This window comes from Pongo pygmaeus, chromosome X (assembly GCF_028885625.2).
Source record: "Pongo pygmaeus isolate AG05252 chromosome X, NHGRI_mPonPyg2-v2.0_pri, whole genome shotgun sequence".
NCBI lineage: Eukaryota > Metazoa > Chordata > Mammalia > Primates > Hominidae > Pongo > Pongo pygmaeus.
In genome coordinates this window covers 41,272,639-41,297,570 of record NC_072396.2, presented here as the reverse complement: position 1 = coordinate 41,297,570, position 24,932 = coordinate 41,272,639, and the positions used below count along the sequence as shown (strand labels likewise).

Below are 24,932 nucleotides of genomic sequence, written 5' to 3'. Positions count from 1 at the left end.
GGTCCATTATTCTCTCCCTCTCCCAAAATAAGTTGTTCATTGGCCCCTCTGTAATGATTTTTTTTTTTTTTTTTTTTTTTTTGAGATGGAGTTTCGCTCTTGTTGCCCAGGCTGGAGTGCAATGGTGTGATTTCAGCTCACCACAACCTCCGCCTCCCAGGTTCAAGTGATTCTCCTGCCTCAGCCTCCTGAGTAGCTGGGACTACAGGCACACATCACCATGCCTGGCTAATTTTGTATTTTTAGTAGAGAGGGGGTTTCTCCATGTTGGTCAGGCTGGTCTCGACCTCCCGACCTCAGGTGATCTGCCCACCTTGGCCTCCCAAAGTGCTTTTGTTACTGAAAAAAATCATAATTTGACACAGTGAGAGCCTGCAGCACTAGTTTATTAGATATTCTGATTTGGCTAAGAGCAATATACACCCAGTAACATTTCATACTGAACATGAGATTTCTAAGTAGGAAAATAGTTGCAGGCTAAGGCAGAAGGATTAGAAGTGGGTAGATTGGCCAAAGGTTAGGATATTCTAGAAAAGTTAGAATGATTTGTCACTTTGGGAAAACTTGAGGAATTTTCTGCCTTTTCTTGTTCTCTATTCAACTTGTAGGTAGAGCTTTTTTGTTTGTTTTGTTTTTAAGTTAAAAAGTTTGACACTTAATACCAAGTCAGAATCCTTTTAAAAGAATATTCATCTGCCATGGTTAAATGTCTTTAGTCGGTGGCTTTGGCTTTACGTACCTCCTAAAGATTGAGCCTTTTATTGAGCAGTTTCAGTTTTCAGTTTTTTTCTGTTTATCAGATATCTGTGCTATGCTTCTATTTGTAAACTGTTCATCTCCCTGATAAGACAGTTGTGAGAAAAAAATGTTCATAAAGGGATTCATGTACATTTTACTTGATGTTAGCAGGTAGCTTTTCTTCTTTTATATAAAATGCAGTTTTAGTGCATAAGCTAGTCCATGAGAAAGGAAAGGAAGAAAATATAAAAGCTTATGAATATCATAGTTTTAATTAACAAGTTAGTATGGCTTACATCTCCAAACATAAAGGTACATTCTACATTATTGGATAAAACAGTATGGGCAAATATATGATTTTGTAGCTTATGAGTTAGCCTGAATTCTATAATTTCTTTAAGATAGCTTAGAAAGAATCAATAAAAAAAAAGTATACAATCTGGTTTTAAAAGTAGGTAAAAGATTCAAGTCATTTCACATAATAGGATGTTCAAGTGGCCAATAAGCACCGAAAAGGTATTCAAACATTATTTGCCATCGCAGAAATACAAATTAAAGCTACAATGAAATAACACTCCACACCCACAAAAATGGTTTTAAGAAAAAAATTGATAATTATTTACAACATTTGATATTAGGAACAACTGAAACTCTCGTTTGCCACTAGAAAATATGTAAAATGTTACAACTACCTTGTGATAGTGATAAAGATGAGTAAAGGTCAGGCTGAGCTACCATATTTCATTGATACTAAATGCCACCAAATGTAAGATGCGTTACATCTTATACACAGTATAAAAAGATACACAGTGTCTTTTTTATAACACAGTATAAAAAGATACACAGTATCTTTTTTATAACACAGTATAAAAAGATACACAGTATCTTTTTTATAACTACAGTTTTTATCTACCGCTCAGAAAGAAAAAACACTGCCAGTTAAACTAACATCCCATAAATGGAAAGACATACCCTGATTTTAGAGATATAAAAGTGTGGGGGGAAAATGTCTTAGAATCAATGAAATGGTAGATAAATAATAGAGATAAATCAGTTATATGCTAGATGGAAAATGAGCAAAAAACATCTTGAGGGATAGAAAGCATTGCAAGATCGTGAAAGAGGATGTTGCTGTTTTAAAACATTTCGAAAGTCGGGGTTTATAAAGACTTGTGCTTATGTGTATTTATTTTGCACACTTTTATACCTCATGTTTCCTATTTGGTAACCAACAAAGTGTGTAAATATTAACACTGTAGCTATAATTAGTGAAAGCCACACTCTTATGCTCCATGCAGTTGGCCATTTTACCAACATTTAATTTTCTTCTTTTCAGCCATTTCCAAAGCAGCCAGGAACATCAGGTGCTTATCCTCTTACTTCACCCCCTACATCTTATCATAGCACAGTCAATCAGTCTCCCTCAATGATGCACACACAGTCTCCAGGTAAGATATTACTTACTCTCTTGTCATGTTCAACTTTCAAATCCAAAATACACACACACACCCCCCACATTGAGAAGCACTGTGCATCTAGCCTCAGGCTTCAGAGAGAATTCCCTTTCTAGTCTATGGCTAGATAGTTGTCACTCATTTATTATGGAAGGTTTGTGAAGTCTGTGTCCAGGCTTGGGAGCACTTTAAAAGGTTTAAATTAATGTCACCCAGAGCCAGACTCACAGCACAACTCCAGGGGGTGCTAATCACAACATGATCTATGTTACAGGTTGACAGACTCTAAGGCCTATGAGCCAAATCCTGCCTGTCACCTGTTTTTGTAAATAAAGTTTCGTTGGAATGAAGCCACACTTGTTTATATAATGTCTATGGCTGCTTTCCCGCTACGACAGCCCTTTACAGAAAAAGTTTGCTAAGCCATGGAATAGGTGAAGGGTGGCCTGCCCCCAAGCTCCAGAGTTAGGCAGTGCACAGTCTGCTTGTCCAGACATAATGGCTTTGTTGGCAGCCCTATGAAGTGCACCGTAAAAGTGCTTGAGAATGCCAAATTTTTGCTTTTAACTGAATGATTCAGTGGCATCTCTTGAGCACTTGCTCTGTGCCAAATGCTGCCTGGTGCTGAAGATTTAGCAGTGAGCCAGATACCAGCCCTGCTCTTGAGCTTATCATCTAGCGAGGAAGCTAGGTCATCAGATTTATTGGGGAGAATGACCCGTTGCCTACTAGGTCCTAGTAATATTTCCAGAGCATAATGGTGGTTTTTTCAAAGAAAGTTTTAGCATAAAAGATGTGATACGTAATATAGGATGTAAAATATAAGAAATTAAATGATTTTTAAAAGCATGTGTAATAAAACCTTTTATCTAGTGTAAATATATCAGTCCACTGAACTAAAGAATACATTAAGTAGTTTTGTACCAATTGAAGGCATTCGGGCTTATCAGAAAACAGGGCAAACAAAACTACGTTAATTTTTTAAGTAGCAAACCCAACAAATACATCTGCTTTTAAGTTTTCACTTTGAAAAGCAGAATTTGCAGTGCATACTTTTCTCCTTTATAAAATACAAAAATTCTTATAGATATGTATATGTGTGTCTGTATATGAGAAATTTGTATTGACCAGAGAATCTGTTAATCTGCAGGTGGGAGATGTAGTGACATCACTTATTCAATAGCTAATTCCATTTGTAAAATGAGAATAATATAAAACCTTTTCCATAGAGATGTTGTGAGAATTGAACGAAATAGTTCACATAAAGTGTTTAGCCTGGGGTGTGGTACATGACAAATGCCTCTTTGACCAGTTCATTGTAATCTGTCTTGTTGCCCAGATTGGGCTGCTTGACATCCCACACTGCCTAGGCACTCACACCCTGGCAGATCCCACCCCCACCATGTCTCACACTTAGCCACTCATATTGCTCTTCACATTACTTCAGTGGTGTCGTTTTAAAAAAAATAGATCCTCATTTTTAAAATCTTTAAATTCACTTTTATTTGGGGGGTGGGGTGTGCTTCCTCTGCTTAGATTCCTAGATAAACAGTCTTCATCTGTAATGCCAAGTATGATGAGTGTTACAAAAAGGGTCACTTGGGCTTCTGAAAGAGCATTCGATAAGGGGGGTTCGATTGTTTCTTTCTTGAGGATGCGTTGTTTGTCTCCCTCCTTTCGACACTGGTTAAGCTGAGACTTGAAGGGTCAGAGTTACCCAGGTGCAAGGACATGGACAAGGAGGATATCTCAGGCAGACTGTGCAGGGTGTGTGGAGTCTGAACTCCCAGAAGATGGTAGACTTTTCCAAATGGCTGGTGTGTGGAGAGACAGGGCTCTGTTAACAATTTTGGCCTTTATTGTATGGGTAAATAGGAAGCCATTGTTGGATTTTAGTCTGGGTTAAATTTGTACAACTGAAAGTGACGAGTGGTGGACGGGCAGATTTCACAGAGAAAGGAGGAGGGAGTTCTCTTGAACCTGTTGATTTTGCAAGTCCCCGCAGATTACTAAGTCAAAATGTCCAGTAGGCAGTTGGCTGTATGAGCCTATGGCTCATCAGAGATGGTTGGACCACAGATGAAGACTTGGAAGTTGTTGTTGTCATGTCTAGGGTCATTGAAGCCCAAGTGGGTGGTTGAGTCCACCCCTAGGAATACCAGTGGTCAGTGGGGAAGTAGCAGCTAGGGAGGAAGTAGACAAAACAGGAGAAACAGGATTGTAGAACCCCAGGGGAGTGTGTTTCTAGGATAGGAGTTGACATTGTTTTTATATAGTAGGAAGGGAAAAATATTTTGAAATAATTATAGTAGTAGACAAGCATATAGTGCTTACTATGTGCCAAGCCCTATTCTAAGCACTTTACCCGTTTAATCTCACAGCAAACCTGTGATGTAGGTCCTATTATTATTCCCATTTTATGGAGGAAAACTGAGACATGGAGAAGTTAGGTCATTTGTCCAGATCATACAGCTAAATAAGTAAACATAAACACTTGAAGGTTAGTCAAGTTGATCAACATACTGATTGAAAGTAAGACAGTGCTTTAGGTATTACGTAACACAAAAATATGAAATTATCTCACATAGTACAGTCCCCCCTCTTATTGCTCTCCAAGGTTTTAGTTGCCTGAGGTCAACTGAGTACCAAAAATGGGCAAGTATAGTAGAATAAGATATTTAGAGACAGAGAGATACCATATTCACATAACTTTTATTACAATCTACTGCTAAGAGTGTTCTATTTTACTGTTACTGTTAATTTTTTACTGTGCTTAATTTGTTAATTCAACTTTATCATATATGTGTATAGGAAAAAAACAGGTTTCAATTCTATCTGAGGTTTCAGGCATTCACTGGGGGTCTTGGAACCTATCCCCTGTGGATAAGGCGGGGACTGCTATAGTAGAGAATTTGAAACATGCTGATATTAAAGGTAATTATGATAATGTAGCAAGTGTTTAAATGTTGCATTTATTCATAGTTTTGGTAGCCATAGTTCACCCTTTCATAATCCTAAATTAAAACTAGTCCTGTGTCTTTAAATAAGTCAACGTTTCCCTGTTTTTTATATCTCCAATCTCAGTCTCTCCAGAAGTCTAGTATTGTATTTTCTTTTGTCTTTTCTTTTCTTTTTGGAGACAGAGTCTTGCTCTGTCGTCCAGGCTGGAGTGCCATGGCGTGATCTCAGCTTGCTGCAACCTCCGCCTTCCGGGTTCAAGTGATTCTCCTGCCTCAGCCTCCTGAGTAGCTGGGATTACAGGCACGTGCCACTGTGCCTGGCTAATGTTTGTATTTTTAGTAGAGACGGGGTTTCGCCATGTTGGCCAGGCTAGTCTCAAACTCCTGACCTCAGGTGAACTGCCCGCTTTGCCCTCCCAAAGTGCTGGGATTACAGGCGTGAGCCACCACACCCAGCCTTAGTATTGTATTTTCTAGCTGTCTATTCGGCATCATTTCCATGTAATGTCTGGTAGATATCTGCAACTCAGCATGGCCGAAACTAAATTCTGGATCTCTTCACTGCCCCAGTGCTCCTCTTCCCACAGACACCCCAGCTCAGTAAATGGCAGGCCCTTCCTTCCTGCTACTTGGGCCGAAGCTCTTCGAGTCATGCTGGACGTCTTTCATACCCATGTTCGGTCATTTACCAAATACTGTCAGCTTGATTTTCAGAATTTACCCAGAATCCAACCACTTTTCACTACCATAGTCTGTCATCTTTACCAAGCCACTAGTCCTCTCTCACCTGAATTATTGCAGTCGTTTCTAACTGGTTTTCCTGTCCCTACCCCTACCCTTGCTCTATAGTCTGTCCCACAGCAGCTAGAATGATCCTTCTGGGACAGAAGTTCGTCCATGATTTCCGCTCCAAACTCTGCATTGGATTCCCACTCATTCAGGGTAAACCCTAAGTCCTTAGAGTGGTCCACAAGTCCCCATGTGATCTGGGACCCACCCCTCTTCCTCCAACCTCTCTGGTGTCCTCTTTTCCCACTGCCCGCCTCGTTCACTCTGTTCTTGCCACACCGGCTGCCTCCCTGTTATTTATAACTGCTTCCACCTTTGGGGCATTTGCACTAGCTCTCTGTTTGGCTGGAATATCTTATTCCCTGGGTATCCTCATGCCTTATCCTTCACTTTCTTCACGTCTCAGCTCACACGCCCCCTTCCTTAGAGAAGTCTTTTCTGATTGCTGTATATAAGGAACAATACCCACCTCCTTCACTACACAATATTGTCCCCTTACCCTGTTGTATTTTTTTTCCATAGCACTTACCTGACAGATACTTGTTTTTCTCATTCTATTAGAATATAAGCTTTGTGAGGGCAGGAATTTTTGTCTCTTTTGTTAACTGCTGCATCCCCAATGCCTAAAACCATGCTTGGCATGAAGTTGGCATTCAGGCCTTCTTGTTGAATGAATGAGTAACTGAATAAAAAGTACACCGGATTTTTTTTTTTTTTAATCAGTCAATATAAGAGCTAGAATTTGGGCCCATGGAATTGAACACTCTCTTTCGATAATGAAATCTTGCCAGTTTTTCTCTGTGTTATATATATGGGAGCTATACTACTTGTTTCTTTAGTTTGTAGGGAGATTTTTAACTTGGGGTCCTTGGACAGGACATAAAATGTGTCCTGCAAGATTATCTATAATTATTTTCCTTTATTAGGAAATCTGCATGCTGCCAGCTCCCCCAGTGGGGCTTTGAGAGCCCCATCACCAGCGTCATTTGTTCCAACTCCTCCCCCATCCTCGCATGGAATCTCAATAGGACCAGGGGCCAGTTTTGCTAGTCCACATGGTGAGTCCATACATGGAAATCGATAAAGCATAAGAGCTTGATGTGAAAATAATTTTTGTTGAGTAAATTTTTTCATTGCAAAATTAATACTTGTTTATTGAGGAAGTAGCAAAAATATTGCTCAAGCAAAAAGAAAATCAAATTTATCTAATCCCACCACACAGAGGTAATGACCAATGAGTTTGTCTCTGCCTTGGACTCTCCCTTGCTGTCTCCGTTGCTCTGCCTTGCCCTTCCTGTCACACATGCCCTGCTTGCCTGCCCTCTCACGTTTCTGTTATTCTCACTTGCTCTCTACCCAGCTGCTTGTCTCCCCCCTCAAATACCTGCCCTTGCCCCCCAACAATGGGTACCCTAACATATGAATTGTTTTGAGACTTGAATTTTTTAACGTTTTAGCTCAAAATTTTATTTTGAATTGATTCAACTAGATAAAAAATAGAACAAGTAGTCAATGAAATGTTTCCTTTTTATTCCACCAACCACCTAGTTCCTCTTTCTAGAAACATTTAGATATTCTTGCAGAGCTGTTTTATGCATACACAAGCAAATACATGCAAGTCTTCTTTCCCCTCTCCTTTACACATACGACAGCATACTTTACAGTGTTCAGTGCCTTTTTTCACTTAATATATCATGAGTATGATACCATAGAACATAAACAGGTTCCTCAGTTTTTAAGCTATGTAGCACATGGGATTTTAGTTTTTACTATTAATATTTGTGGGAACATTTCTGTCATTAAAAACTCCACATCACCATACCATATGGTGTAATAATATCCCCTTGTCTGGGCATACCATGACTTAACTGCTCTCCTATTGCTACATGTTTAGAATGTTTCCATTTTTTCACAATTAAAAATCGTGCCATCTGTGCTCATATCCATGATTATTTCCTTAAGTAAGTTCCCGAAGTGGAATTGTTGTATCAAGGGATTTGAGAAATTCTAAAGCTTTCGAAACATGTAACTGCTCATCTGAAAGGCTGTACCATTTCCCATACCATCATACAAGAATGTCTGTTATCCTGCATCATTGCCAGCAGGGAGTATTACATATTTTAAAGACCTTGGCCATTTTCATAGGTGAAAAATGGTATCTTATTGTTTAATGTATTTCTTTATTAGTGAAGAAAATTGAACCCTTTTTTGGTTGGTCTTTGGTTTTTTTGGGTTTGTTTTGTTTTGTTTTTTTGAGACAGAGTCTCACGCTGTTATCCGGGCTGGAGTGCAGTGGTGCAGTCTCAGTGCACTGCAACCTCGGCTTCTCAAGTTCAAGTGATCCTCCTGCCTCAACCTCCTCCCCAGCAAAGTAGCTGGGACTACAGATGTGCACCACCACGCCTGGCTAGTTTTTGTATTTTTTTGTAGAGATGGTGTTTTGCCGTGTTGCCCAGGCTGGTCTCGAACTCCTGGACTCAAGCAATCCACCTACCTCAGCCTTCCAAAGTGCTGGGATTACAAGTGTGAGCCACCGTGCCTGGCCGGTCTTTGGTGTTTCTTATTTTATACCTCCCAGTTATATATGCTTTACCTATGTTCTTCTGTTTTTTCTTGCCCATTTGTAAGACCTAAGTAAAGACCATTTACTCTCTGACATATGCATGGTAAAAGTATTTTTTCAGTTTGTCATTTGGTTACAGAGGGATATAAATAATATGTTGAAGGTATCTGGAGGATGAAATTTATTTTTTATTTTTGAATATCTTCGTAGATACCAATGGAGGATGAAATTTAAATATCAAATTGTTCAGGAAGTCACTGCTTTCAAAACTTGAGTCTTGGTTCATTTCTTAGTCAACGTAGCCTAAATAAAGAATATGGAAAATTTCCTTCTCCTCATTCTACTTGGAGTAGAATGAAAATATAGTTTGTCAAAGTTGGTTTAAAAATATAATATTTCTGCCTTTAAAGGAACTCTGAGATTGTTTGCTTAATATTTTAATGCATATAGTAGCATACATTGTTACATATTACATACATTGAAGCTTTTGTGTGAAGGTAAATTTTATCCTCTCTCAATCTTTATATTTTTCTAATTTTTGTATCTTGTTAAAAAGTACCTTACACAAAATAGAGATTCAGGCATGACATGTTAACACACATCAAGCTTCAGTGAAACATCTTATTGGAAGAAAAAATAAAATTATTACTGTGTAAAGATTTGAATGCTGTCAAATAATTTTCAGTTATTAAAATATAGGTTTTGAGAATCATTTGTTTACCTTTTTTATAGGAACTCTTGACCCTAGTTCCCCATACACTATGGTGTCACCAAGTGGACGAGCAGGGAACTGGCCAGGATCTCCTCAAGTGTCCGGCCCCTCACCAGCAGCTCGCATGCCTGGAATGTCACCAGCCAACCCCTCACTACATTCTCCGGTTCCAGATGCTTCTCATTCCCCTCGAGCTGGAACAAGTGAGTATCATCAAATTTTTATGTTCTTTTTTAGTGTAACCCAAAGTGACCTATTTTGTTGCATCCTCACATTTGAAAGTCATGACCTACTTTTTGAGAGAGGATACTTAAAGGATATTACAAAGGATGCAGATGAAGAGATGTGTAAGGGAAGTGGAGTTTCCATGCCATCTGTGAGCCTCCACATGTTTGGCTATCTGGAAGTTCTCCAAACTCTGTCCTTTTGGGTTTTTATGGAAGCTTCATCACGTAGGCATTATTGACTAAATCACTGGCCACTGGTGATCAACTTTGGGGATGGGGCTGAAACTACCAACCCTCTAATGGTGCGTTGTCTTTCCTGTGATCGGCCCCCTTCCTGAAGCTACCTAGGGGCTGCCAGCCATCAGCCATCTCATTAGCATACAAAAGGACACTTAACCACTTTGAAGAGTCCAAAAATTTTAGGATTTGTATGCCAGGAGCTAGGACAAAGACCAAATATATATTTCACAGTATCACACATAACAGAGAAGAGAATTGTACACATTTATTGGTTAGCTTTTGCTACATTTAGTGGCTTAAAACAATATATGATTGTTATATATTGGTTCACAATTCTGCAGGTTGGCAGTTTAGGTTAAGCACAGCTGAGTGATTCTTTCACACTCTGCTGGGCAGCTCACTCATGTGTCTGTGTAGTCAGCTGCTGGGTTGGTTTGGGACTAGCTGATCTAAGATGGCCTCAGATGGCAAGGTTTCTCTCTGCTTTGTGTGGTTTCACACTTGATCTGAGGCTTGTTCACATGGTGGCTCAACAGGATTTTAAGGCAGGGAGTAGAAGCTAAGGTCTACAACTAGCCCAGTGTCACTTCCACCACATTCTGTTGGTCAGAAGCAAGTCACTAGGCCAGCCAGGTTTCAGGTGGAGAAATAGAGTCCACCCCATAAAGGAGTTGCTGCAAAGTCACATTGGAAGGGGCCTGGATACAAGAAGGAGAAAAATAGTGGCCGTTTTTGCTAACAGGTTGTTAATATATGATTGTTACACCACAAGGAGTAACTAAAACAGTACAGAATGATTTAGAACATCAAAGATTTATGATGAAAGCAAAACAGGAAGCAATGAGATAGTATGTATTTGTAAATGACATAACATGTTTTCCTTCCCAAAAGGTTCTCAAACAATGCCAACAAACATGCCTCCACCTCGTAAACTACCTCAGCGCTCTTGGGCGGCATCCATACCTACCATCCTCACTCACAGTGCCTTGAACATTTTACTGCTGCCCTCTCCAACTCCAGGCCTTGTGCCCGGCCTGGCAGGTAGTTACCTTTGTTCTCCACTTGAGAGATTCCTTGGATCAGTCATCATGAGACGACATCTTCAAAGAATTATTCAACAAGAAACGGTATGGGTACCTAGTGACCTTCTAAGTGGTGATTGTTAAGGGTAAAATGCTAAATTGTCCTGCAGGATAGGATCTGAACTAACGTGACATTCATTCCTTCACCTTCCCTCCTTTAACAAGCTTGTTAGAATTATGATTTTCACCCTAACCTGGCATTAAAAATGGACTCCATTATTTTCTTTTCCATTCTTATGTTAACATATTTCTGCATTATACAGTTTGCTGTGCTGTGGCTTGTATGTTATGTGGCTAACATGGACCTGGAGATAGGTTTCTGAAGCACACAGGACCGGTGCGCACAGGATCTGGCCTTGCAGAGAATAGCATACCAGTAATTATTTGCCTTCTGGAGTGCCCGTGCGGGCAGGCTGATTTTGACTCTGAGTCTTTATTGAAATAAAATAATTGGCTGGGTGTGGTGGCTTATACCTGTAATCTCAGAACTTTGGAAGGCTGAGGCAGGAGGATCACTGAGCCCAAGAGTTCCAGACCACCCTAGGCAATATAGCAAGACCCTCTCTCTACAAAAAATTTAAAAAATTAGCAGGCATGCACTTGTAGTCCTAGCTACTTGGGAGGTTGAGGCAGGAGGATTGCTTGAGACCAGGAGTTCCAGGTTACGGTGAGCTGTGATCATGCTGCTGCACTCTATCCTGGGTGATCGAGTGAGACCCTGTCTCTAAAAAAATAAAAAGAGAAAAAAAAATTTGAAGAAAATTATTTATGGTTACAAGGACAAAAGCTTCTTTTTAAATATGTGAACAGGACGGGCACGGTGGCTCACGCCTGTAATCCCAGCACTTTGAGAGGCTGAGGTGGGCAGATCTCTTGAGGTCAGGAGTTCAAGACCAGCCTGGGCAACATGACGAAACCCCGTTGTCTACTAAAAAATACAAAAATTAGCCAGGCATGGTGGTGCGCACCTATAATCCCAGCTGTATGGGAGGTTGAGGCAGGAGAATTGCTTGAACCTGGGAGGCGGAGGTTGCAGTGAGCCAAGATCGCGCCACTGTGCACCAGCCTGGGCAAGAGTGAGACTGTGTCTCATAAATAAATAAATAAATGAATAATTGAATTTTTTAAAACTCTTGTAGAAAAAGACTTCTAAAAAGAAGAAAAGAGACTTCTAACTTATCCTATGCTGATAGCCTTAGGAGATAATTTATAATTGAGAGCACCAGTTCTAGAGTCAGGCTGCCTGGGTTTGTAGCCAGCCATACTACCTGCTAATGTGCGCTTAGGCAAATTTCTTCAGATAATAGTATTTACCTAACTGATAACAGTTGTGGGAATTTGAGATCGTTCATGTAAAGCCCTTTTAATATAGTCTTGGTATTTTCATTATTTATAATTACTGTTATTATTGGTAGATGCATGTATTAATGAGGTAGTCAAAATGGTGAATGTTTAGGCCGGGCACAGTGGCTCATGCCTGTAATCCCAGCACTTTGGGAGACTGAGGCGGGCGGATCACTTGAGGTCAGGAGTTTGAGACCAGCCTTGCCAACATGGCAACACCCCATCTCTACTGAAAATACAAGGCCAGGCGCGGTGGCTCATGCCTGTAATCCCAGCACTTTGGGAGGCTGAGGCAGGCGGACCACTTGAGGTCAGGAGTTTGAGACCAGCCTGGCCAACATGGCGACACCCCATCTCTACTGAAAATACAAGGCCAGGCGCGGTGGCTCATGCCTGTAATCCCAGCACTTTGGGAGGCCGAGGCAGGTGGATCACTTGAGCCCAGGAGTTCGAGACCAGCCTGGCCAACATGGTGAAACCCCATCTCTACTGGAAACACAAAAATTAGCTGGGTGTGGTGGCGCACGCCTGTAATCCCAGCTACTTGAGTGGCTGAAGCATGAGAATCATTTGAACCCGGGAGGCAGAGGTTGCAGTGAGCCGAGATCGTGCCACTGCACTCCAGCCTGAGCAGACAGAGTGAGACTCTCAAACAGAAAACAAAAATTATCTGGGTGTGGTGGCACATGCCTGTAATTCCAGCTACTCAGGAGACTGAGGCAGGAAAATCGCTTGAACCTGGGAGGCAGAGGTTGCAGTGAGCCGAGATCGTGACACTGCACTCCAGCCTGGGCAACAGAGCGAGACTCCGTCTCAAAAAATAAAAAAAGAATTAAAAATGGTGAATGTTTAAAATATTCACTCCATGTTTAGTGTAAAGCCATTTTGCAACCTTCATACTAAGATTTGGTGGGGAAACGTTTTTGAATAAATTAGCATTCAAAAGAAAAGAAAGAAAAATAATAAAATAAACTAAAATTAGCACTCAAAATGGTAATCATCAGACCCGGGATCTAGCCTCAGCTATGCCACTTACCATCTATGTAAGCTTTCACCTCTTTGGCCTTATTTTGCTCAGCTGCATAATCAACATACTCTGCTAAAACGGGTCAGTAAACTACGGCCCCTGGTGCTATGTCCTTACCACCTGTTTTTGTAAATAAAGTTTTATTGGAACACAGCCACACCTGTTCATTTATGTATTGTCTATAGCTGCTTTCAGCTGTGATGACAACATTGAATAATTGTGACAGAGACCATATAGTGCATAAAACCTGCAACTTTTTCTATATAACACTTTACAGAAAAAGTTTGTCAACCCTCGGGCTAGAATAAGAGCCTAATCCAGATCTAACCTTTTGTAATTGTACTCTGTCTTCTTTTTTTCTAATGTGCCACTTTAAAAAAAAATATTGTGGAAAATGTTCAGCATATACAGAAGTAGAATAGTATAATGAACTTCTGTACTCTCATCACCCACCTCCAACTGTTAACTAATATCAGTATTGTTTCATCTAGAACTCCTCCCCCCAGATTTTCACAGCAAATCTCAGACATAATTTCTTGCATAAAAATTTTTGCATATGTCTCTAAAAAGTATGGACTCTTAAAACAAAAAACAAAACCTGCACCATTCTCATACCTAAAAAAAATAATTTCTGTATCACATATCTAGTTAATACCCAGATTCCCAGGTTGTCTCATTTTTTACACTTTGAATCAGAACCGAAATAAGTTTTTCTAAGTCCCCTTCAAACTTTTGGTTCCCCCATCTAGTTCTCCTTCTTCATCCTTATACAATTTGGAATCACTTAGTATTTTTTTGATCCCTATGTTTTCTATCACATTGGTCAGTCCTCTGGATCAAACTACTGCATGAATTCAGGCTCAAGTTTTTTGATGTTGTTTTGCAAGAATACTTCATAGGTAGAGTTATGTTCTTCCATCAAGAGGCACATAATGTCTGATCGCATCTCTTTTTGCAGTGTTGCCAGCAGTTGATGCTCAATGCTGTAGGTGCCTTTGTTTTGGAATAGGTATCAACTTAGTGGTTTTCCTTTTGGAACAATTCTCTCAGTAACATCTTCATTTTCTCTTTGACTTACGTGTTAATTTGATGTGTCCTTGTTTTGTAGCTGCAGCTGATAAATTCTAATGAACCCGGAGTGATCATGTTTAAGACTGATGCACTGAAATGCAGAGTAGCCCTTAGTCCCAAAACCAACCAAACGCTTCAGCTAAAAGTGACACCTGAAAATGCAGGACAGTGGAAACCTGATGAACTTCAAGTTTTGGAGAAATTCTTTGAAACAAGAGTATGTGTTTAATAATGCATAATTTGAATATAATTAATGAAACAGAAGCATTAATGTAGAATGAAGAGTAACTTGCTTTATTTATCCCTGTAGGTTGCAGGACCACCATTTAAAGCTAATACGTTAATAGCCTTCACCAAGCTATTAGGAGCTCCTACACACATCCTCAGGGATTGTGTGCACATTATGAAGCTGGAGCTGGTAAGTTACAGAGATATACATTTCTAGCAAGGTTTGTTTGAGGAGGTTAGACTTGGTGGGAGCAGTGTTTATTGGTTTTCACCCATCTACGTAGTTTCTTCTATTTTTCTCTTAAATTCTTAATTTTTAACTTAAATTTTATTTATCTTTGAATAGGTAACACAATTCTGTTTTATCTTTTGAATTTAAAACAAGATAATATAGTGAGAAATTTCCCATCAGTTCCTGTCTAGCTATCCCTGTCCCCTCCATCCCTGTCCAACTGTCTTCTGGCCAACCAGAGTTACCATGGCTTGCCTCTCCTTCCAGAGATGGTCCATTCATAAAAGAAAATAACATTGCTCTCATAAACTTTTGATTGATTGAGACAGGGTCTCACTCCGATACCCAGGCTGGAGTGCAGTGATGCGATCTCAGTTCACTGCAGCCTCGACCTCTGGGGCTCAGGTGATTCTCCCACCTCAGGCTCCTGAGTAGTTGGGACTACAGGTGCACGCCACCGCACCTGGCTTTTTTTTTTTTTTTTTTTTTTTTTTGTAGAGACAGAGTTTCACCGTGTTGCTCAGGCTGGTCTCAGACTTCAGGTCTCAAGTGATCCACCCACCTTGGCCTCCCAAAGTGCTGGGATTACAGGTGTGAGCCACTGTGCGCAGCCTTCTTATAAATATTTTAAATGAAATGATATTTACTCATCCTGTTTTGTACTTTTTTCCATTTTTATTATGAGATGGTTTATGTATAAATTTATAACATATAATTTTAAAAATCTGACTCCTCACCTTTGTTGGTCCTAGACTTTGTGTCCTGAATAGCTGTTAAAACTGAAGTGCAGGCCGGGTGCGGTGGCTCATACCTGTAATCCTAGTACTTTGGGAGGCTGAGGCAGGCAGATTGCCTGAGCTCAGGAGCTCGAGACCAGCCTGGGCAATGTGGTGAAACCCTGTCTCTACTAAAAATACTAAAAAATTAGCTAGGCATGGTGGCACAGCCTGTAGTCCCTGCTGCTCGGGGGGCTGAGGCAGAAAAATCGCTTGAACCCGGGAGGCGGAGGTTGCAGTGAGCCGAGATCGTGCCACTGCACTCCAGCTTGGATGATGGAGTGAGACTGTCTCACAAAAAAAAAAAAAAAAAAAAAAAGGCTGTGCACGGTGGCTCACGCCTGTAATCCTAGCACTTTGGAAGGCTGAGGCGGGCCGATTGCCTGAGCTCAGGAGTTCCAGACCAGCTTGGGCAACATGGTGAAACCTCGTCTCTACTAAAAATACAAAAAAATTAGCCAGGCGTGGTGGCACATGCCTGTAGTCCCAACTACTTGGGAGGCTGAGGCAGGAGAATTGCTTGAACCCAGGAGGCAGAGGTTGCAGTGAGCCGAGATCATGCCACTGCACCCCAACCTGGACGACCGAGTGAGACTCCATCTCCAAAAAAATCAGTCAATCCATCAGTCAATCTGAAGTGCAAAGTAAGAGACAGCAGGATGCTCCATGGGCAGCAGCTGCCTTCAGAGCACCGAATATCTGTTCTTGGTTTGTTGTTGGCCCTTGGGGGATTTCCCTTAGTTTCTGCATAGCTCAGTCTGCATTCGTGTTCGTTTTCCAGGGCTGCCACAACAAATTACGGCAAGCTGAGTGGCTTAAAACAATAGGAGTTTATTCTCTCACAGTTCTGGAGAACAGAAATCCTAAATGAAGGGGTCAGCGGGACCATGCTCTCTGAAGACTCTAGGGTTGAATCTATTCCATGCGTTTCTCTTAGCTTCAGGTGGTTCCAGCAGTCTTTGGTATTCCTTAGCTACTGCAACCTCTGTCTCTGGCGTCACATGGTGTTCTCTCTGTGTGTGTCTCTGCCTGTGTCTCTTCTCTTCTTATAAAGGACAACAGTCATATTGGATTAGGGACCATTCTAATGACCTCATCTTAATTTGATTACATCTCCAAAGACCTGGTTTTCAGATAAGATCATATTCATGGGTGCTGGGGGTTAGGACTTCATGTCTTCTTCAGGTGTGCAATTCAATGCATAATAGCATTTAAAAAGATGACTTTTGGCTGGGCGTGGGGGCTCATGCCTGTAATCCCAGCACTTTGGGAGGCCAAGGCGGGTGGATCACATGAGGTTGGGAGTTTGAGACCATCCTGGCCAACATGGTGAAACTCCATCTCTACTAAAAATACAAAGAATTAGCCAGGTGTGGTGACGGGCACCTGTAATCCCAGCTACACAGGAGGCTGAGGCAGGAGAATCGCTTGAACCCAGAAGGCAGAGGCTGCAGAGAGCCGAGATCACACCATTGCACTCCAGCCTGGGTGACAGAGCAAGACTCCGTCTCAAAAAATAAAAAATAAAAAGATGCCTTTCCACCCCCAGTATTTTTAGTGTTTGTGGTGGATGTGATTTCCAGGATATCTAACCTGGCATATTGCTTGAAATGGAGGAGCATCTTGCTTTATTCACTGAACAAATCTTGGAGATCTTTCCATATCAGTATATAAAGGATGTCTTTGTTTTGTGTTGTTTAACAAAGCTTAGTATTTCATTAGATGAATGTATTAAAATTGCTGAGTAGTCCCAACTTGTTGGCCATTTTGGTTTCTTCTGATATTTTGCTGTTACAAACAGTGCCACAATAAAGAGCCTTTTTATGGATGTGCCAGTATACCTGTAGAATTGCTGGGTTGGAGGATATATGTAATCGTAATTTTGGTAGATTTTGCCAAATTGTTCTCCATAGAGGTTATGCCAGTTTATATTCCCACCAGCAATGAGAGTACTGGCTTTTTCCTACATCCTTGTCAACAGTTTTATCAGTGTTTAGACTTTGGGTCTTTCTGATTTGTAGATTTTTAGGTCTTTTGATTTGTAGGAATTGGGTATGTACATTAGCGAAGTTAGCCCCTTGGGATATTCATTGTAAATATTTTTTCCTCGTTTTTCATTTGTGTTTTGACTTGACTTTTGGTAGGTTTAGCTATGCAAAATTTTCTTTTAAATAGTGAAATGTATCAATATTGGTTTTTAAGTTTTCTTGATTTTGTATCGTTAGATTCTTCTCACTCCCAGATTTTGAAATAATCCTCCCAAAGTTTTTTTTCTAATACCGTTTGGATTCCTTTTTTTAATTATTTAAATTTTTAAATATATTTTTATTTATTTATTTTGAGACAGGGTCTCACTTTGTTTTGGTGTCAAATATGAGGAGGTATGGATCCAACTTTTTCAGATGCTCATTTATCATATAATCAATCTTCTCTGTATGGGGAGATACATACTGTGTTATAAAAAGATGTAGTTATATAGATGGAATCCAGATGGCAGCTGATGTATTTTTTCAATCTTACAGTGTTCTTTTCATTTTCATGTTTCTAGTGTTGATTTGAGTAACTTCAATTACCTCACTCTTTTTTTAGTTAGCGTTTTACTATAAATATTGGGGCAACAGTGTTCTTTTGCTAATAATCTCAACATTTGGCTTCTGATCTAATAGGCTGTAGGAAACATTATTTATGTCAAAAAGAAATCCATTTGAATTTTTAAAGGAGTAAATATTTATGTGGCTAAAAAAGCACCAATGGATATAATTTAAAAATCTTTCACACAGTTTGACTAGTTTGTTTAGGCAAAGAGTTGGAAACAGGACTGGGAAGTCTAGATTGGCACAGTTAAGAAGGGCCTTGAATGCTAGATGTTAGTCCTCAGTTGTGGGTGGTAGGGGGATAGCATGTGTCACTAAATGTCACTGAACATTTGTGAGCTTGACTGGAACCATGTTGTAGGACCTATGTCTGATGGTGGTATGAGGATGGACTGGAAGAGGCAGCCACTGGAATGAGCTGTTAGGGGAGCACAGGAGAAGTAATAAAGCCCTGCACATGGTGGCCTCAATGAATATAGAGAGGAGGGAACAGATGTCAGAGACCCTGCAGAAGCCGAATCCATAGCCCTTAGGAATTAACGAAGTGGGAGGAAAGGAAGGGGAAAATCTTACGTAAGTCCACAGTTGACTTTTGAGTTAGCGACTTCATGTATATATTTGTTTTGAAAAAGTGCAGGTTATTAACTTTATGTTCTGTTAATAATTGGGTATGAAACAAAATTGTAACCTCTCAGACTTTCCTACCTAGAATATGATTTTAAATGTTTATATGCCTTTATCTTGATTTTCCCCCCTCAAAATAGTTCCCTGACCAGGCAACACAGCTAAAATGGAATGTTCAGTTTTGTCTGACGATCCCTCCCAGCGCGCCGCCGATTGCACCTCCTGGGACGCCTGCTGTGGTGCTGAAATCCAAAATGCTATTTTTTGTAAGTACCACCCAGCATATGTGCATATACAGAGCTGAGGAAAATGCCACGTGATAATAGAGCAACTTTTGGATAACTGCATAAATTATCTCTTGTTGCCAAATAGAGGCCAGGATTCCTTAATTGTCAGCGTAGATGTCATGACATCCTGGTTCCTTTAGTAATAAACAGAAATTTATTGAACCAGGTAATTGTGTAGCACAGTTGCATCTTAACCATAATATTCAGTTGTTTGTCACTTTTCTTGTCATGTGTAATTTTCTTTTGCTTGCTTATCTTAATCTGAAAGTATAGTAAATGATAGTACCTTTGATACATTTAGACAGATGTTTTATGATGTTTTTATTCTCTTTGTGTGTGTTGTGTGTATACAGCTTCAGCTAACTCAGAAAACATCGGTCCCTCCCCAAGAACCTGTTAGTATTATAGTTCCAATCATTTATGACATGGCTTCAGGTACCACCCAGCAGGCAGACATTCCCAGACAGCAGAACTCTTCTGTTGCTGCTCCCATGATGGTCAGCAACATTCTGAAGAGGTTTGCAGAGATGAATCCACCACGACAAGGTACATGACCAGTAGATAATATTTTATTGCATATATGTTATAAAAGTTCTTTTGAGAGACACCCCTTTCTCCTCCTCTCTTCTCCCTCGTTACCTACTCTACCACCCAGTCATAGCAATAGAGGTCTGGTTGCCGTGGCCCTCTTAATGTCTGCCTGTCGCTTTCTTCCTTTCTCACTGGTTCTTCATTTTTGTCCATTTCTCTGCTGCCTGGACTTTTTGTTAGTGATTTACTATTGGGACTGACCCAGTTGCTAATGCCAGAAGCTTGTATTTATAGCACACATTGCCACAAAGACCTAGGTTAGGATGATAGAATTTTCCACGGCTGTGAATTCCTGCCCTACCATCAATACCTGCCACTCTGTACATCACAAAGTTGAAATGCATGTTGGTTTCTCATATTTCATGGTTCAATCACGAATAGAAGAATATTATTAAAAGTTCTGTATCTTCTAAATGTTTTGTGAAGAATAAAAGCTGATACAAATGGCATTACTGCTTTTTTGGGCTTCTTATATAAGTGTCAGGTGGGTGCAAGTGAACCTTTTCACCATGTGCACAATGAAGCTCTCAAACTGAACATTTCCGAGGAAACCAGAATGTTTCTAGAAAGATAAACAAGGTCCCTGCAATACTGGAGTAGACTTCACTTAACATGTAACTCCTGGCAGTGCTAAATTTGGGGTTGCAAAATACAAAGCTCAGCAAAGAGAACTTTTCTTCCATTTTGCTCATTTCTAATATTAAGGAAATTTAAAATTTGCTTATTTCTAATATTAAGGAAGTTCTCTGTATCTCTCTCTGTTTAGAATAGTTAAATAACAATTATGTTTTTAAATGAGGGAAAGTTGTTCTCTGAAACATTTTTAGGTACTACAGTGTCCAAAGTTTTCTAGAACTAGGAATCAGGAGAGAAATGATATATTTAGCTATTTGTTTCCCCACATTGGATATGCAGGCGAGTTCTCACTTTAATGTATAAGGAATACACTGGGCAGTAGAGAAGGGTGTGCTTCTTTTGTTGTAATACTTCTACTTCTTACAATTTTCTGCTTTCATCCTTTGACTTCTCTCTTCTTTCAGCTAAAAATAGGTCCTCAAGAATCAAAGTTTAAAACTATCAGAATTCTCAAAGTAACAGTCCAGTAGAACCTTGATAATAAACACCATTCCTTCACAAGCAGATGGCTGTCATTATCTTATGTGTTTTTATGTATTATGTCTTGTGGAATTTAAAATTAAAAGGAAAATGTTTTGATCCTATTGGGATCAAGCAAGTTTTCTTGCCTATCAATAATGAAAACGTGTTTTTTAAAAAACAATACTTCTCCTTTTCAGAAATTGTTGAGATATTTTGGAAGTGTTTTCCTTTTTTTTCCCCCTTGGACTGGGCAGACCTTTGGATTTCCTTTTTCTTTCTGTACCTTCTCATGTGCACAGGATCACTGCACATTCTGCCCTTTGCTGAAAGGCCATGGTTCATGAGGTCTTCAGTTATCCCACTTTCAGCCACTGTATACAGTGTTAGACCATGCTCTAGAGGAAGGGATCCAGCTTTTGGTTTATAATATTTAAATACTTGTGATATTTACAAGAAGCAGAGTATTTGGTTTCTTTGAGCAAAGGAGAAGTTGACAGGATGAATCGCCAGCACCCTCCCCACCCACAAATCCTGTTTTTGGATTGTTGGTGTACCATACTTCAGTCTCCCACGCCACCTCCCACACCCATCACTTCTCTTCTGACGAAGTGCTTTTAAGAAAAGTCATTTTTGTATTTAATTGATTTTAATGTTGAACTCTGGAAGTTGACCATTTCCTTGAATTTTGGGAGAAAACTCCAATAGATGTCAGAGACATGCACTGTCCAATATAACTGCCACTAGCCAGCATGTGGCTATTTAAATTTAAGTTAATGAAAATTAAATAAAACTTTAAATTCAGTTCCTCAGTCACACTAGCTATATTACAAGTGCTTAGTAGCCATGGCACACTTATACAACATTTCCATCATCACAAAAAGTTCTATTGGACAGCGCTGTCCTAAACATTTTTATCTGGCCTTTAATGCAACGTTTGAAAGATACCACCAAAGTTGTAACTAATGCATAAATATAAACTAGATGTTTTTATGATATCCAAAATGCCCGTAAGCACTCAGTAGGCTTAAAGCCCAACTTCAAAGGCTTATCTAATGCTACAGTGTTTCTAAACAGAAACTCTAGACATATCTTCCTAAATACAAACCTAACTGGGACTTGCTTGAAGTTTCCTCCTGAGAAAAAAAATCCAAACCAAATATAATCTGATACTTAACACCACAGCTTAATCCCCAATAATCTGGGCAGTTAAAATTGTCTTTTATTTTGATCTTTAAAGTTCTCACTAATTTTAGATTTAATTACCCCTTCCCTTACCGGTGTGTTAACATCTTTCCTGTACTGCGAATAGCTAATGACCATTTTTCTCTGTTGCAGGTGAATGCACAATATTTGCAGCTGTTCGTGATTTAATGGCTAATCTTACACTGCCCCCTGGTGGGCGTCCATAGACACTATTGTTTTTAAACCAGGAAGGCTGACAGATGAGACAACAAAAAAAATCTGAATTCAGCCTTCAGTTTAAAAAAGGAAAAGGACTTTTTTTTAAACTTTAAGAGCTAAATATTCTAAACTGGCAAAAATTTTCAGGGTGCACTTCCTTCATCAAAATGATCATCCATCTTTTGTATAATGAACTTGTATAGTGTGTTTAAATGGGACACATTTCAAAGGAAATAAATGAGTGTCCGTTTGCCAGTAATAAATTTAATATTCTGTTTTATACTATAAAGTTATGAAAATGCCAAACTTGTTTATTTAATTGTTTTCTTATGTTTTGGGTGTAATAGTCCTTTTTTGGTTTTTGTTTTGTTTTTTAAGGCAGGTCTGTCATTTTTGAATACTGTAAAACTGTGATAAACTTTATATTGAAGCTGTATTTTAATATGACCGCTTTGAATCCTTACATGAAATGGTCTGGGAGTTGTTATAAACACACCCCAAGGAAGCAATATTTAATAAAACTAGGTCAAAAACAAAACAAAACAGTGACACTCACTTGTGTGTATATAAACTCTAGAGACATCTTAGGCCCTCCCTTCATCTTTAACCTGGTGGATGGAGCCAATTATTAATTTATAATAATACATGTCTGAAATTTGACCAAAAACATCTTCTTTATGTCAAGGTTAATATATTTTCTTCAGACATTCCTAACTTGACTAGTGGTTAACATTTAGCACCTCGGTTGTCTTTCAATATATAGGATTTGGGTGAAAAATAAGGAACTTAGTCTTTGAGAAGGGACAGTATGTGGTTCATATTGATCAGGGATCCCAAATAATGCAATCATTCTCATCTGTTGAGGATGTGGGAACTTTTCTGTCAGGAAAATTTAGTTTACAGAATACTTCTGCATACAACATTAATTAGGAAACAAAGAACTTTAATGCTGTACCTCTGCATGAAGTTTCTGTGAGCTTTCTTTATCTTGCTTAACTTCTCCTCCTTGCCTTCCCCACCAAAATTGGGATTGTTCCAAACAATTTCAATTTAATTCATTGTCAACAAAACGATAGAATGTTTTGCTTGGAAGAAACCTGGTCCATTCCCCTCATTTTGAAGAATCCCGAATCCTGGGCCTGTCCAGGGTCAAATGGAGTTTTTGGTATTAATACATCTCTGCAGGGTTTCTTTTTGGAGCACTGTGCTGTCTTTCCTAGTCAGTCAGGGACTTTTTTAAGCTTCAAAGAACATGGTCTGATGCAAAGGTCTTCTACCGACTTCGTGGTATTTAGGAAAAATTTTTAAAAGATAATACCATGCGGAGTTATCTGGTCACTGTAATACTGGTTCTCCATTAAAATGTAGATGCTTTGTCTAATTCCACTTCAAGATGATTTAATTGAGCTTCTATGACTATCAACTATCAAATTCTAGTTTCAAGTATCTCACTGCACCTATATCATATCTGTTCTCAACTTTGCTTGATTCTCCACTCATTTTCAATCAGAGTTGAGGCCTTCTTTGCCTTTCTTCTTTGTCTTATTTCTGCCTTCATCTCCCACTTCTCACCCAACTCTGCCACTGTTCAGGAGCAGTTGACTATACTTTTATCCTTCCTTTAACTTAACCTTTTTATCCTTCTGTTTTTAGTTCTTACAGTGGTAATCACATCAGTTTGGCAATCTAAAATGTCTTTATCAAGGGTCAGCCCTTTTCTATTTGGAGCTGAATCTTTTCTTTCATGTAGAAATCTACATGTATATACAAGAAATGTATTTTTATCTGCAGGATAATATTGTTTCAAATAATTTTATTAAGAGTTAACTTTTTAGGTATTTTCCCTTTTAATGTGGTTTTGAAATGTTAATTGCATTTTTACACATGATGCATTCAGTTGACAGTCTTTTTTCCTAATTATAACTCATCTCTGAATGCATTGTGCCAATCAAGAGTAAGATAGGATTCAGTGCACAAAATTTGCTTTTGATGCTTATTAAGAGTGAACCCATGAATTTGAATTTTTATATTATGCTTGGTACTTGGAATTGATATATACCTTATTAAAGCTTGAAAACATTTAGCATTTGAATAGTAAGTTTCATCACAAATCATGTCTTTTGCCTCTTTTGTTACCCAGGTTCAATCAAAGGGACTGGATGCCCAAGTGATTTTCTCTAATAATCGGGTTGGGACTTAACTTTAAGGTGTTTTCAATGTGATTTTAGTATTTACAGTAATAAATAAAATTTATACAAAGTTTCAGAGAACTACCAACTCTCTAGTTAATTTTGATGAAGATGTTTTCATTAATAGTCTGGTTTAGTATTAATTTAACCTTGAAATAAGAAATCGGTCCTGATTTGCCACCTTCATTTTTCCATCTGCTGAAATGCCATTTCAGAATGTATAAAAGTACTTTCGGAATTAGAAGAAAAGTGAGAGCTTCAGCAGAACATGTCAAGTCGTTAATAACAGGAGTTGAACCTTATGTTTGAAAATTAACTGAGTGAGTTAAGTGCAAGCATAAACTAAAATATATATGACTTTGAATTTAAGAACCACTAATAACTGTGTTCTAATTAACACAGTAATCTGTTCAGCCAAAGGATACTAACAGCCATTCTTTGGACTGTGGTTAATTTGATAACTTCAAGAAGTTATAACTTTGCTACCCTGGATTCTGATCCAATTTCAATATAAAAAGTTGTTCCTTTCATAGTTTTTTCCCCCCAAAAGAAGTGCCTATTACATTTTACCTTAATGTTTATTTATCATCCAAGTGTTCTTGATATAAAATCAGTATACAGAAAATTTTAAGAGAACTTACATTCAAGAGACGTAGAGGGAAAAAATGTGTATTTCATTGTTTCTTGTGGAATTTTTTTTCATTC

General features: G+C 39.1%; 1 protein-coding gene across 5 annotated transcripts in view; it reads left to right on the top strand.

Annotated features, from left to right (window-relative positions):
• The window catches only part of MED14 (mediator complex subunit 14), an 86,367-nt gene extending 62,246 nt beyond the window's left edge, over positions 1 to 24,121 (top strand). For 3 of the 5 annotated variants that reach the window (XM_063660620.1, XM_054471524.2, XM_063660619.1), the window contains exons 23-31: positions 2,075 to 2,186; positions 6,868 to 6,999; positions 9,237 to 9,419; positions 10,575 to 10,810; positions 14,245 to 14,424; positions 14,518 to 14,625; positions 18,802 to 18,927; positions 19,302 to 19,494; positions 21,973 to 24,121. In XM_063660620.1, coding sequence (XP_063516690.1) covers positions 2,075 to 2,186; positions 6,868 to 6,999; positions 9,237 to 9,419; positions 10,575 to 10,810; positions 14,245 to 14,424; positions 14,518 to 14,625; positions 18,802 to 18,927; positions 19,302 to 19,494; positions 21,973 to 22,046 — 1,344 coding nt within the window. In that variant the 3' untranslated portion in view covers positions 22,047 to 24,121. Of the gene's footprint in view, positions 1 to 2,074; positions 2,187 to 6,001; positions 6,095 to 6,867; positions 7,000 to 9,236; positions 9,420 to 10,574; positions 10,811 to 14,244; positions 14,425 to 14,517; positions 14,626 to 18,801; positions 18,928 to 19,301; positions 19,495 to 21,972 lie in introns of all 5 variants that reach the window. The other 2 variants (XM_054471523.2, XM_054471525.2) reach the window with 2 other exon arrangements.
• The last annotated feature ends 811 nt before the right edge of the window (positions 24,122 to 24,932 follow it).